The 15,324-nt window shown below is 48.8% G+C and overlaps 1 protein-coding gene across 22 annotated transcripts in view; it reads left to right on the forward strand.

Annotated features, from left to right (window-relative positions):
* Positions 1-15,324, forward strand: part of TRAK1 (trafficking kinesin protein 1) — a 155,628-nt gene that overhangs the window by 50,535 nt on the left and 89,769 nt on the right. For 8 of the 22 annotated variants that reach the window (XR_015150984.1, XR_015150986.1, XM_086366120.1 and 5 more), the window contains exon 2: positions 3,904-4,200. Coding sequence is in view for 10 of the 22 variants with exons in the window: in XM_086366113.1 (XP_086222239.1) it covers positions 7,808-7,898 (91 nt within the window). In the remaining 12 variants the exon portion in view is untranslated. Of the gene's footprint in view, positions 1-3,903; positions 4,201-7,450; positions 7,899-15,324 lie in introns of those variants that run through there. The other 14 variants (XR_015150979.1, XR_015150981.1, XM_086366130.1 and 11 more) reach the window with 5 other exon arrangements.

Consider the following 15,324-nt stretch of genomic DNA (forward strand, 5'->3'; position numbering starts at 1 on the left):
CAACTTTAAACACATAAGCACGATATATTCACACCTCTAATAGTGCAGCATCTTTGGAGCCATTTAAATCTAGGTTCATACATCTGGACTCTAAAATGTGACGCAAACATCTGCAAAACGGACTCAGAGACATAGAGAACAGACTTATGGTTGCCGAAGGGGAAGGTGTTGGGGGAGGAATGGAGTGGGACATTGGGGTTAACAGATGTAAGCATTTATATATAGAATGGGTAAACAACAGGGTCCTACTGTGTAGCACAGGGAACTATATTCAATATCCTGTAATAAACCATAATGGAGAAGAATATGAAAAAGAATGTATATATGTATTACTGAATCACTTTGCTGTATATCAGAAATTAATATAACATTGTAAATCAACTAAACTTCAATGAAAAAATATGATAAAGGGAAAAAAAATCTAGGTTCAAATCCTGGGTAAGTTATTTAATCTCTCTGAGCCTGTTTTCTCTCCTGTAAAAAGCAGATACTGATATTACTTTATAGGCTGTGAACCTTGAACAAGGTCCTGTATATAAAAGACCAAGCCCAGTGCCAGACCTGCAGCTCATTTTGCAAGGAATGCTGGGGCTCTCTGCACTTAGAAAAAGCACATGTTCATCTTACCACCTTTGAAGCAGGCAGCAGTTTGCTCAGAGAAGTAGTTGAAGATGGCAACAAAGCACATTGCCCTGGCCAGAGAGAGGGAAGCCCTGGTGCCAGTCATGCCATAGTCAAGATATTAATAGGTTGTAAGCAAGTCATCCTGAAGCAGGTGTCAAGGTTCTGGAGTGTTCACCCTGATTTCAAATGACTCTTTTCCTTTAGGACCATCCACAGCCTGCAAGTTCCCTGGCCTAATGTTATTATTCCTAAGATAAAAATAAGTATTGAAAAAATGCCTCCACTGTGCATTCAGGTGCTTAAATGCTTATGATCCTTAGGGCAGGTCTCCTAACTTTTAATTCAGTTTCAGGCCTGCTGTCCTAGGCCTGGCAGACTATCTGCTTTTGTTGTGTATACTTCTTCCAGCAACTTGACAACTGGTTGGTGGTACCCACGTTTTATAGATGAGTCTATCTAGGACCTGACCCCTGCAGTCTGTAGGGAATGGTTGGGTACCACACCCAGTCCTGTGTGGTACCCATCATTGGATCTAAATCTTCCTCTAGGACCAAAAGGGTCTGAGTGGCTGTGGGCTGACTGGTTTGCCTTGGGGAAATGTGGGGGCTTCTAAAGCACACTGTTTCTTTTAGAACCAAAGGCCCTTGAGGGAGGCAGAATCTCAAGTTGTTCTATCAAGATTCCTATCCCCTGGTTAATCAGTCAAGCAGTGATCTAGGTACTGCTATGAGCGGACTTTGCAGATGGAAATAAGGTTATTAATCACATGACTTTAAGATAGGGAGATTGTCCTGGATTATGTAAGTGTAATCACATGAGCCTTTGAAAACAGAAAAGAACAGGAGAGGAGGTTAGAAAGATGCAGCAGAAGCAGATAGAGCATGTGGACTCAACACGCCTTTGCTGGCTCTGAGACGTAGGGGTCACGTGCAGGGACTGGAGACAGGCCTTTTGGAGCCAATGGAAAGCATGAGAAGGAACACAGGCAGCCCCAAGCAACAAAGACCAGCCCCAGGCTGACAGCCAACATGGAAATATGATCGTCAGTCCTGCAGCCACAAGTAGCTGATTTTTGCCAACAATCTGAATAAGCCTGGATATGAGTTCTTCCCTGTAGCTCCAGGAAGGAGCTCAGCCTTGCTGATGCCTTGACTGGAGCCCGCCTGGCAAGGCTCCTATTGGACTGCTATAACCTATAGCAGTCTTGACTTGATGAATGACTATTTCAGAACACTAAATTTGTGGCAGTTTGTCACAGTAGAAGTAGAGGGCTATATGGTCCTGGTAAACAATTTGTCCCTTAATGAAAACTTTTGCTGTTCTGGGACCTGTTGGTTCAGAATTGCTGAACTGTGACGGTAAGTTAGTCCCTGGATATATTGGCTGCCTCTGCCCCCCCACAGAACATAAACCTTGAAAGCTCAGGAACCTGGCTGATCCTGGAGGGGTTCCCCCATCCTCCAGCATGGGTTTATCCTTGTCACCTGTTGGGCCTCCAGCCCCAAAGTTCTGTTCTGGTTTCCTTCTGACAGCCTGGAGGAAGTTTATCCTTGAGGAACTTCTTCCTTTATCTCTTGGGAAATCGGTGATTCGTGTTCACAGAGGGCAGCTCTGTCTGCACAGTGTCACTTGACTCTCCTGCCAGAGGTCACCTCCACGTGGGTGGCAGAAGGTTCATGCTAATATCACTGGGGATTGGGGCAAGGGCTGACGAGGACACAGACGCCCTCCTGCAGCTCCGCCTACCTGCATTTGTGGTTCCTGGTGTGGCTCAGCTGCAAGGCCACTGGTTTTCTGATGCTCATTCAGTCCCTTCTTTGTTCATGATGGTGCAGCTGAGATCTGGAGGAGCAACACTATCCCCACAGTGTCACACAGCTCTGGGGGGTATTAGCTCAAGTTCTGAGCTGCAAAAAAAATCCCATGCTGGAGAAGAAGGAAACTGTAGGCAGATGCATACATGTTTTCTGTTGGCAGCAAACTGGATTAGGCTTGAGCAACTCCAGTCTTCTCTGACAGCCTGGGGGCTGGAATCGTGGACCACGAGTGGAGGAGAAGAGTGAGGCAGGCACCTGGGCCACGGGCCCCAGCGAGAGGCAGGATAACCCCCTCAGCTCAAATGCAAAACCGCTGGCCTGCTTGTGTTCTTTTTCCCTGCTTCCTTTCCTGGCCCCTCTTTTGCTGACAATTTGACCCGGTTGCAGGATTTCTCACTCCTCTGCTAAGAAAAATCTCTGCTTCCCGCAGGCTCCCCAAGTAGAACCAAGTAAGACAGAGGCGCTTTCATCTCTCAGGGCTGTCCACCCTCACTTTGCTTAAGCCTTGTTTGTTTCCTCTGCCTGAAAGAAGCCTTTTGCTTGGTGTGCCAGGGTTGGCTGGAGCCAGAGAGCATCCAGGGCTGCGACCGTTTTGTTCCTGAACCCCGTGTGAAGTCTTGGAAATGTCTGCATACACTAGAGTGAGGGGCAGTGGCCAGGTGCCTAGGATCATTTTCCCACGGAGTTCCTATCCCTTTTCTTAGTTCACACCTGGCTCCGTGACCTTTGGAAACTTCTGAAGCTCTCTGAGGACCCCTGTCCTTCAGCTGTAAAAATGAGACTGGTATGAGGTGGACTAAGAGTCAGATGCTCACTGGGTGACTGAGCGAACACAGAGAGATGGATCTGTGTCTTGTACAGAATGCTCACACCCAGCTCTTCCCACACTCCGTGTGGCTGCCAAGTGGCCTGGGTATGGTCATTTCAGGGTTGTTGTTGTGTAGCTGCGAAGTCGTGTTCAACTCTTTGTGACTCCATGGATTGTAGCCCACCAGGCCCCTCTCTCCATGGGATTTCCCAGTCAAGAATACTAGAGTGGGTTGCCATTTCCTTCTCCAGGGGATCTTCCTGACCCAGGGATCAAACCCACATCTCCTGCACTGCCAGGCATTTCTTTACTGCTGAGCCACCTGGGGAGCCCCATATCAGCGTAGGCGCCCTCATCTTAGCTGTGGTCCAGTCTGTCCATTTGCTTAGAGCTGCTTTCAGACAGGTTTCAGTTAGTAAATGAAGCCACATGCCCTGTATCTCAGTCTGTACTGGTCCCTGAGTGGTTGAGTAGAACTTCACTTGTAATTCTTTATCGGAACTGAAGAATTCAATTGGAAATACCTTGGCTCGAAGGAAACAGAATTTGCAATGTGATCACTCATCAGCTCAGGGCTCTTATTTTCTGAAGATTTTGTTCATTTTTTTCAGAGATTCTAAGTCACCGGGCTCCTCTCTCTGGCTTGTCCCTTAGGTTCCCCGTGAGGAGCCGCTGCCAGTGTGCCCGACCTCCTGGGGGCTGTCTGCCCGACTGCCCCAGACTCCAGCAGCGGGGCCACCGATGGCAGTGGGCACCTCCCCGTGAAACCTGCCAAGCTGGACGCCACAGCTCTGCACGATGACGCTTTGGCCAACTCTGTGCCCCCTTCGGAGGCGTGCAACCATGCAGTCCTAGCCTGCGGCCTGGGCATCCCCGAGGAGCACTATGTGAGCGAGGCCGTGGAAGATGCGCCCAGCTGCAGAGGGTACCGAGATGCCTGCACCATCACCGGTAAGGGGCCTCTCCCTGCCGGGGATGGGGGAGTCAGTGAGGACTGGGGAATAGTGGGGCTGCAGGAGGGGGTCTGGGGAGGGACCTGGAGGTTGAGGAGAGACCACCAAAGGGCAAGGAGTCGCAGCTTTGGGATTGTGAGACCTATCGTCCAGGACTGAACTGTCTGAGATGAACACACTGTGTAATAGAATTGTCCTGAAGGTTAGAGATGGGAGCACTGAGTCTTGAGCCGTGCGCCCGGCCCGTAGCGATGCTCAGGGTAGTTTGGTCCCTCGCCCCTCTCCCTGAGGCTCTGTTTCTTCTGACATAAAACAGGTGTAATGAAAATAACATGCCATGGTGCTGTGGGCTGCAGCAGCGGGGAACTCCCCGCAGGGCCCTGTGCACACCGTCAAGTTCAAGTTCTCATAGACACCTGTGTCAGTCACACCTTCCCAGTGTCCTGGGAACAGGGGGATCCACGCCCCACCCACCCAGTGCACTGGTAGCACCTGCTCTTCAGGCGCATTGTAACGGAGCTCTGGCTTGTTTCTCTCCTTGAGGGATCCTCAGGACAAGTGTTTGGAGCTGGCACTGGAGGGGCTGCGAGTGGGAACGGTGAGGGCTGGTGTGCGCAACAGCAGCAAGGAGCCTCGTAATGCATCTAGTTGCGTTTTTATCGAAGTTTCTGCCCAGCTCTCACCTTGTCTGCGCCGTTTGGTTTCACACTCTTGTTGGAAATAATGTTCGTTGACAGTTTCAGATATGCAGATTTGGCTTCCAGTTGGTTTTCACCGTTTTCTCACCAGTTAAGCATTGAGGACCCCACCCCACCCCACGTCAAAAGCTTCCTGGCTAAAAGGGGCGTGGAGATGCCGCCGAACCCCTGGGTGCCGAGCCCTTCCTCCACTTGTGAGCTGAATCTTCCTGCTACTTGCCTGGCCCCCAGAGGACACGCGTCCAGCACCTGTCCTGTCTCTATCACACCATCCGTTTCTCCTTGCTCCTGTGTCTCTCCTATTAGCACAAAAACAGGTGACCACATTCTCCTTCTTAAAAGGAATCCTTCTTTGCTCTTTTCCCCACAGCCAGCATCCCTGTCTCTGCTCTTTGGTTTGCTGACTCTGGTTTTTCTCCTGTTTTCTCATGTGTCCACTATGCACAGGCTTGGGCCCCACCGTACCCCTAGTACTGATGGCCTCGTGCAGTTCGGCAGTCCATCCTCAGCCTTCTCGGCAGGAGTTGACACTGCCGGCCACCCCCTTCTCCTAAAAATGTGGTCCTCCCTTGGCTTTGGGTCCTGACCTAGCTGGCTGCTCCTCTCCAGGAACTGGGAAGCCCCGGGGCTCAGCTCTTCTCTCTCCTGGGTCTGTGACTCCCTAAGTGATCTCTCCCAGGCTCCAGGAGTTGGAACCTGCCTCTGCGCTGACTGCTACCAGTGCCTGCCCTCATGCTGGACTTTCCCTGAAGGCCAGATGTGAGGGTCTGACTCCACAGCACGGCATTTGTACGTGGATGCCTATGACTACCCTGGCCTTTAGTGAGCTCCTGGTTTCCTCCTCCACCTGCTTTCTTTGCAGTCTTTCTAAATGGTCCTTTTGCCCTTTCAGCTGCTCAGACCAGAAGCCTTGGAGGCACTCGTGACCTCTGTATCTCTTTCCTATCCTGGTTCACTAGGAAGTCTAGTGACTCATGGTTCACACTGTGTCCAGAGTTTGACTGGTTCTCGCCAGCCCCAACAGTAACTGGTCGAAGCCACCTTCATCTCACGCTCAGATTGTTGCAGTGGCCTCCTGACTGGGCCTCCTGCTTCCTTGCTTGCCTCTGTGCAGTCCGGTCTCTGCCTATCCAAAGGAGTGACTCAGTAAATACAAAGTTGGATGGCTTAACTCTTCTGCTCCACACCTCCCCTGGGCTCCCTTCTGTCCATGGCTTAAGTGACAGGGTTTCCTGTGCCCATTTGACCCATCTCCTCTTCAGCTCACTCCATTCCGGATACACTGGCCTCCTCACTAATTTTTGGACAGACCCAGAACATCATCCCATCTCAGGGCCTTTGTTCTTGCTGCTGTCCAGCTCCTGGATGGCCTTAACCGCAGGTGGCCTCCTGATTCCTACTGTACTTTCTCCAAATGGCAGTCCTTGGAGGCCTTTAGTGAGTTCCCTGAAGACAGAATGGTCTACCCCTTTCCCCATCTCCCTTACCTGCTTTAGCTTCCTCCCCAGATTTAGCCATGCACTACCGTGGTTGCATTTTGTTGACCAAACTTGCAGTTAAATAGAAGCTACTGCTAGGGTAATCACAAAGGCAAGGGCACGGATTTTGTGCGTCCTTGAGTCTCATGACTATAAGAGCACCTGGATGTGGCCGTTACTCAGTAACTATTTGCTGAGTGAATGAAATGTGTTCTTTAATTATTACTGCATTCCCATGAAGTGGGGAATGTTGTCCCTTTTTTTCCAAGTAAAAGGACTAAATCAGGAAAGGCTCAGCATCCTGCCTAAGATACCTGAGCTCTAAGGGGTGGGGCTTGATGTAGATCCTGACCCCAAGATACGTGTTCCCTGCCCCACCTCTGCCAGGAATACAGTCCAGGTGGGGAGACAGATAAGCGAGTAGAAATAGGCTATGCGGCATGGTTAGACCAATGATAAGCACTGGCACACGGAAGAACACCACGGAGGGTGCCTGGCTGAGCCTTGAAGAGGCGAGGATGGGGGAGACCAGGAGGGCTTCTCCGAGGAGGCAGTGTCCCAGCTGCATTTTCATTTGTCTGAACACATAAGCTCACCACTGGGATTCTAGTGGCATTTTGCCAGTGAAATCCAGGAAGCGTTTCACTTGTTAAAGTAGTTTCACTTTGAACGTGACGAACGAGCGCAGAGTAATGGCAGAATGGCAGTGCTGAAACGTCAAGCCCTATGGGGCGTGGTAGCTGGCGGTTCTTTGCTGGAACATCCGTAGCAGGCGCCATGGGACAGCTGAGAAACAGCTCAGTGCTGTCACGTTTGGCAGCGGCTTGGTAAACAAGAGTGTAAACACAGCCATTGTTATGTGCTTAAGGCGGCCAGACAGTGCAGAACACGCTCAGGTTAAAGCTTTATATGTTGGTCTTCGGGAGGAAGACACAAACCAGAAAACCCTCTTGAGTATCCCCAAGAACATGTATGTGGACTCCAAGGGCTTTGCCCAAGCGCAGTCCTGGGAGACCGCTTGGCATCCAGCCTCAGATAAATCCATGCCACCCCCGGTTCCCAGGGAGCTCTGAGATGAACAACAGGCTTTTTGTTCCTCTCTCATTTTTAGGCAAAGCCAAATTGCCCAGCACAAAGCCCCGCTCCCCCTCTCCCTCCTCCTCCCCAGGGATATCACATTTTGGGGTGCGTCATTTTTTGGTTTGGGGTGGTTTAACGAGATGAGCCGATAGGGTGCCCAGGCTGCCTGGAGTTACGTAACCCATTGTGCTTCCAGGGCAGTGCACAGTCTTAGGATTTGCCCCGACAAGCAAACTCAGAGAAATGCTGAGTAGGTACAGAAGGTGGCTGGGCCGAGGTGCTGCCCAGGCTGGGTGCTAATGGGGGATCGCTCTTCGCTCTGAACTGCCGCTGGAGTCTCTTTCTGCACATGGCCCTGGTGTTTCAGTTCGGCCAGCCCGTGAGGGCCCAGCCTCTGCCGGGACTCTGCCCAGGCAGGCTCATTCGGACAAGCTCATGTGGTGAGTGTGTTTGCCCGGCGTGTCCACTGTGCTTTTCTTTGTGAAGATTGTGGCCAGAGAGGCGAAAGGCCGCAGGAGAAGTTGTTTCTCTCCTGTTCTGTTCAGCTTGGCAGGTTGTCCTTGGACCTGGGATGGGAAACTGCAGTATTGACTTGTTGACATGCAGAGTGGAGGGACCTTGGAAGCCGCTCACACCCCTCTTAGTCCCTCATCCAGGCTCAGGAGAGGTGGGTGACCCCCGTGGGGCCGTGAGCAGCATGTCTGAGTTGGGACCAGGCTTCAGGACTCCCACCACCTTGCCCTCTGAAATCTCTGAAGCGGCTGAGCAAGGTCTCCAAGGTCCTCTCTGACCTCTCCTCCTCTGTGACTTTACTGATCCTGTGTCTTATCCTGGTTTCTTAAAGCCTCATCTGATGTCTGGGTCAGCAAGGGATTTTTCAGAAGGTGAGGAACACAGTCAGACAGCGTCTCCCCCCATCCTTTCCTCTTTTTCTACCCTGTTTTTTTTTTCCCCTCTATTAAATGTGCTTGGTCCTGTCCCTCCCGTCCACACCCCGGTGATGGTGCGCTTGCTAATCGGTTCTGCTCTGGCTTGTCTCATGTTGTGGGGCTAACGTTTCTGCTCACTTCCTCTAAGCTGATCAGAGTGCGACGGTTGGTGCATCTAGTTTCTGTCCTGTTGTCTATATGCTGTTACTCATGGTCTGTCTGGGACCACACACCAGTGAGTTTCTCGGAAGCGCGAGCTCTTCTTGTTCCATTCAGTTATAGGTTTCAAGACATGTGAGAACTCTGGATGGGAGATTATAGAGATGCTGTGGTGTGTGTGTACTTAAAATATCTTCAGGCTTGGTCAGTAATTCTGTTCAACTAGCATCTATCTGAGGCCAGCTTTTTGATGGTGTCCACAGGTGAGATCTGGTCTCCCCTTCCAGAGCTCTGGAGGTGGGCAGAGGCGGAAGTGACTCGCTGTGAGCCAGCCAGGATTGCTCCCACTATGCTCATGGGAACTGTCCTTGTCATTGCAGGGCCACCATTTCAGATTTGGTCCTCTTCTGTCACCAATTTAAGCCATCAGACTTGGTGACGTATCCTCTGAAAACATGCTCAAATAAAATATTATGGACATCTTTTATGATTAAATGTGAAGTCTTGCTTATCAATTCCTGTCTAGTATAAAATTTTTATTGTGTTTTCCATTGAAAATGTATAATGTTAATGGTGTTTACTTGGCTAAATGAAACAGAAAAAAATGGACGATGAAACACCCCTTCTTTTACAGAGTGGGAAAATGTGAATTAGAGTCTAGGGAACCGCACATCTTTTTCTGAATTCGTAACTTAGAAATGATCTTTGCTTCTCTCAGTTGAAAGGCCCCGGTTTAGCAGTTGGTTTTTTTTTGCAAGTGCAGTGCAGGAGGAGGGCCCTGTTATGCTGGTTTTAGGGCTAACACTTAATCTTCAGCAAAACACAAAAACACTCACTTTTGTCTTTTAAACATGCTGACCTTGCTTCTCCTCCACTCCTCATCCTTAGGTGAGTGGGTAGAATATTTATTAGACAGGGTTTTGACATGTACTGTAAAATTTAGTTAAAATTATTAGTAAGAGTCCTGATATATGATTGACAGGCTATAGTTACAGATGCCTGATATATTCTTATCTTCATAATTCATTTTTGTTCTGAATTTGAGACAAGTTTTAATGTATCTGATGTATTGGTGTTAGTCTTTGCCCGTTTCAAACTGTTTTAGGAAGCTGGCAAATGATAAATTAAAATAAAAAAATAAAGGGACCTCCCTGGCATTCCAGTGGTTAAGACTCTGCACTTCCAATGCAAGGCCCACGGGTTTGATCCCTAGTTGTGGTGTAATGAAGATCCCACATGCTACATGGCGTGGCCAAATTTAAAAATAAAATAAAAAATAAAGAGTAGTGTTATTAAAGATTTGATCAGGGGTGCTTTGCAAGGGCTTCAGTACATTGAGTCCCCAGCCACAAAAAGCATTCCTAAGGGTGTTCCTTTAGGTACCAGGTTTTCATAATGGATTTACTTTGATTTGTTTTGCAAGTATCAGAGCAGTTGTCGCTTCACACACGCTGTGTTCAAGCTGCTCCTTAGGGGGACTGGAAGGGCCAGACGTGCGCCTTTGTCCTCAGCATCCTTTTGTGCCCCTCTGCTGAGGTTTGCTGTAGGGACTTGAAAGGGATTCAGCAAGAGAGAGTGCTGGGTGTGGCTTGCAGGTGGGTTTGAATGTTCTCCCAGCCACACAGTTCACTGGTGATTCTGGGACTCATGGCCCCAAGAACCTTGACTTTCTTCTCTGACCTCTGATCTTGATCTCAGACAAACTTGAGCAAATCAAGCAGAAACTGTCATGAACAGGAACTTTATAGCTGTAATTGGACTTGGAATAAATCAAATTTCATAGATCTGTGTTAGGGGTTTTCTGAGAAACAGAACCAACAGGATATTTTTATTATATTATATATGTTTATATATCATATTCTAAGGAATTGGCTTATGCAATTATGGAAGCTGACATGTCCCAAGATATACAGTTGGCAAGCTGGAGACCCAGGAGAGGCAGTGGTGTAATTCCAGTCCAGAAATTAGCAGGCTCAGTGGCTCAGACGGTAAAGAATCTGCCTGTAATGCAGGAGATCCAGGTTCGATCCCTGGGTTAGGGAGATCCCCTGGTGAAGGGAATGGCAACCCACTCCAGTATTCTTGCGTGGAGAATTCCATGGACAAAGGAGCCTGGTCGGCTACAGTCCGTGGGGTCACAAAAAGTCAGATATGACTGAGCAACGAACACTAACAGCCTAGAAAGAGCCAGTGTTTCAGTTTGAGTCCAAAGGTAGGAAAAAGCTGATGTCAGCTGGAGGGCAGTCAGGCAGGAGGAATTCTGTCTTACCCTAGGGAGAGTCAGCCTTTTTGTTCTATTCAGACCTTGCTATGGATTAGATGAGGCCCTCCCACATCATGGAGGGGGAATCTGCTCTACTCAGTCTACCGATTTAAATCTTAATCTTATCCAAAAACACCCTCACAGAAACAACCCAGAGTAATGTTCGGCCAAATATCTGGGTACCCCACGGCTCAGTTTAGTTGACAATTAGCCATCACAGATCCTAACAAAGGCTGACACTTACTGGGTAGTTGCTCTGTGGCTGGCAGGCTTCCAGGCACTGCTCTGGAAACTCACTTTGTTCTCAGCACAACCCTGCCGGGCAAGGACTGATATCCCCCTCATCTTTAAGGAGGTGCAGAGTGGGGAGGCCTGTCCTCTCCTGTAAACCAGGCATCCTTGGGGTCTGGACCCAACAGTGTTGCTTTCTGACCTTATTTAACCTCCTTCATTGTGTGTTTTTCTCTTCTATTAAGTTCATTTAAGTAGAGTTTTAATGATAAAAATTACACATGCAAATAGTAAAACTCAAAAGTGTACCAAAGCATAGTGAATGTGAGTAGCAATCACCCTTCCATCTGTACAGTTTAACCATTAAAAAATCGTTCCAGTAAGTTTTTATGCAACTAATTCTTTTTTTCTGAAAATACACTAACGGGACCATGCTGTATACCCAAATCTGCATTTTAAAAATTAACAATATTATGATTGCTTCATTGCAGTACATAGGATGTTGCCTTATGCTTTGAAATGGCTTCATAGTTGCTCGTTGTTTGGTTGTATCATTATCATCTTCCATTTATTTATGTTCTCAGACATATGGGGTTTTTTTTTGTAACAAACATTGTGCAGTTCCTCCTTTATTAACCAGGTTAATAGGTAATGAATCCTTCTAAATACATCATCTTAGAAATAACAATGGAATGCCTTATTGTAATGTAAAGGAGAAACTAAAGTAAAATAATGGAGCCTGAGTTCTGGTTGTAGCTTCACAAACCTGGCCTCCTTAGAGTATGCAGTGAGCAGGCAGGCGCTGCCCCTGTGGATAGGGTTGCAGTTAACCATACTGGCCTCTCAGCGGCCAAGAATGAGCCACTGTTTTTGTCAGTCCCCTGTTGACAGTTGCTTTGTTCCCAGTGTTTGCTTTTTAACAGTGCCCCAAGGAACAACATTCTTGCATGTATGTCTTTTGGGTCACTTATTTCACATGTCTGTGGGCTAATAATTTAGGATTTGCTGTGCATCGCAGCACAGCCCTCCAAAGAGCCTGCACCTATTAAGTGCCCAGCGTCCATGTGGGGAGGCAGGGGTCTTTGGGTTTAATCGACCATTTTCATCATGGTTAATCAGATAGTCATACAAAACGGTATTTCATCTTATTTTGTTTCTTCTTAATTATGAATGAGTCTGTTCCTCCTTTCTCTTTTGTCTCATTTTCTGCAAACAGCCTGCTTTTTGTCTTTGCTCATTTTTCTAGTGGGTTGTTGGCCTTTAAGAGGTATTCTGGAGATTCTGTTGTGTGTACAGAGGGTAGGGTGGTGTGCCAGGGTGAGATTCTTTTATATTTCAGAAGAGGAAAAAATGTCTTGAAAATAGTTACACAAATTACTGTTTAACTATGACTATGTCCATAATTCACAGAAGTACAGGGTGCTTAGAGATTATGTAAAGGGGATTTCTGAAGTAGCATTTCTAAGAAGGCTCCTGTAGGAAAGCCATATTTAGGCAGAAATCTGAAGGCTGTGTAGGTGTCGGCAGAGAAGGAGAGAGGGAAGGAGCAATCCACACGTTGGATAGCGTGAGCAAAGGCCCTGGGGTGGGAAGGTGCTCTGATAATAGTAGCTAACACCGACAGAGTGCCTACTGTGTGCTTCTCACGGTCCTCAATGCGTGAGAAAAGGCCCTGGGGGGGAAGGTGCTCTGATAACAGTAGCTAGCACCAACAGAGTGCCTACTGTGTGCTTCTCACGGTCCTCAATGCATGAGCAAAGGCCGTGAGGGGGAAGGTGCTCTGATAATAGTAGCTAGCACCAACAGAGTGCTTGCTGTGTGCCTCACACGGTCCTCAATGCCTCTTGTGTCTAACTTTGTTTAATTCTCTTGTATTAGTCATCTCTCACTGTGTAACAAACTTCCCCAAAGCTTGCCCCATGGAAAGCAGTCTGGTGGTTCCTCAGGTTCAACATAGTAGCTGCTGTATGACGTAACAGTTTTTCTCCAAGTTATGTACCCAAGAGAAATGAAAACATAAGTCCACACAAAACTTTATATGTGTGTTCCAAGCAGCATTATTCACAGTAGCCAGAAAGGAGACCCAAATGTCTATCAGTTGATGATTGGATAAACAAAATGCAGTATATTCATACCATGGGGTAGGATTCAGGGATAAAAAAGGGTGAAGTACTGATACGTGCTATATAGCATGGATAGCACTTGGAAGCAGCATGCGAGGTAAAAGAAGCCAGGCATAAAAGGTCTCATATGCAGAACAGGGAATGCCACAGAGACTGGGGTCAGTGGGCTCTCTGGTGCCAGACGGTGCTCTTGGAGAACTTTCATTTTCAGTTTTCTTTTTCTACCCCCTTTTCTTCTTCTCTTCCTCTCCCCACTTCATCCCCTTCCCTCCCTCCATCTCTTTTCCCTCCCACCCCTCTTCTCTCCTCCTTGCCACGTGTTTCTCCTCCCTTCTCCTCCTCTCCCTTCCCAGTTCTTCCCATCCTCCACTTCATAAAAACAAACACAGTTCTTTTTTTCCCCCCTTTGTAGAAAGTTTTTGCAACCAAGATAGATCTAGGTTGGCCAAGACTCAAGACCTCTTAGGTAGAGACAACAGGTTACAGGCCATGCTGGGTTAATGTTCTTTGGTGTTTTCCAGCATGTGGAGGGGGTGAAGTTGGCCTGTTGTAAAGCTGGCCCCTTTTCCTATTGTGCTGGGTAACATGTTTCCTGTGATGATGAAGGGCTTTGGACTGCTCATTGGGAAACACCGGGATTTAGCTAGAAACACCTTGGAGGTGAGAGGATGGAGTGGAGAGGGCCTCCGTTCACCCTGCCTGCAGTGCCCATGCAGGACCTCTTCTGAATTCTTGTGCTATGCTGTGCTGTGCTTAGTCGCTCGGTTGTATCTGACTCTGCGATCCCATGGACTGCAGGCCGCGAGGCTCCTCTATCCTTGGGGATTCTCCAAGCAAGAATACTGGAGTGGGTTGCCATGCCCTCCACCAGGGCATCTTCCCAACCCAGGGACCAAACCCAGGTCTCCTGCATTGCAGGTGGATTCTTTACCATCTGAGCCACCAGGGAAGCCCAGGAATACTGGAGTGGGTAGTCTATCCCTTCCCCAGGGGATCTTCCTGACCCAGGAATCGAACCAGGGTCTGCTGCATTGCAGGAGGATTCTTTACCAGCTAAGCTACCAAGGAACCCCTCTGAATTCTTGTATGGAGGTAAATTGGGCAGAGAGGGGAATGGAGTGAAGAAGAGGCCTGCAGGCCGGGAGTTCTGGGCGTCTTCAAGAGGGAACGACCAACCTCTGGGAGAGGAGGAAAGAGAGAGGACCAACCAGCTCCTGCGCTGGGCACCTGGAAGCTGTGCAGAGGCTGTGTTACCCTAGTTCACTGTCCAGGGAGAGGCTGTTTCAGACCCTATCCAGCCCATCTCACTTCTGTCCCTGGTGCCCGAAGGCCTCTGTGGATACCATGCTGGAGGGGGACATGGGGTGGTGAGCCTGGGAGCCCACAGTGTTCTAGGGCTCTCTGTCTGCCCAGCGTGCTTGTAATTCCTCCACCTGGCCCGCCCAGCCCAGCTGCAGGGCAGAGTAAGGTGGACCATTTGATTTTGTGCAGAATTGGGTTTTGTCCTGTGGATGCCACGAACTTACCACAGAAGGAGGAAGGGCTGTGAGAATAAAGCTGATGGGCAGAGGCACTGGAGGTAATGTGGTAGAGGAGTCAAAGAGTGGAGGGCTTGAGAGCTGGGAGGACCGGCGTGTGATCCAGGAGGGGGATGGTCCAGGAGTGGAGAGCGGGGAGTTGGATGGTGTCTGACTGGGAGGTGATGGGCACGGTGGGGAAGGTGACTGCGGACCTGATGCCACGGGCTGGACAGTAGACAAGTGAGCACACGCCAGGCATAGTGTGAGTCGCAAATGAGCAAGGACTTTGAAAAGCAGATGGAAGGAAATGAACTAGTGTGGCTAGAGGAGCCAGAGGATGCCCACACAAAGCCCAGGCCCCCAGAGAGTCTGCTCAGGGTGAGACTCAAATGGTCCTCTTCCAGGCGGTTTTCAGCCCTAGCTGGATTTTGATCTGTGTGGTGGACCATGCACCTGGCTCATGTTCTTGGCGGGAGAGAAGGAAGGTCTTGCAGATTAATGGTTAGAAAGATGATAAGGAGGCAAAGCCAGTGGGTAGGAGGACCCTGACTTCCCTTCTCTTTTGGTAGAAATTCTGTTCTCACGCCCAGTCCAACATGTTAGATTTCAGTGAATCTGATAAATATTACTCTATTTTTTTT

Source organism: Bos grunniens, chromosome 22, assembly GCF_055505025.1.
Source record: "Bos grunniens cultivar Pamir isolate PY7600 chromosome 22, Bosgru_T2T1.0, whole genome shotgun sequence".
NCBI lineage: Eukaryota > Metazoa > Chordata > Mammalia > Artiodactyla > Bovidae > Bos > Bos grunniens.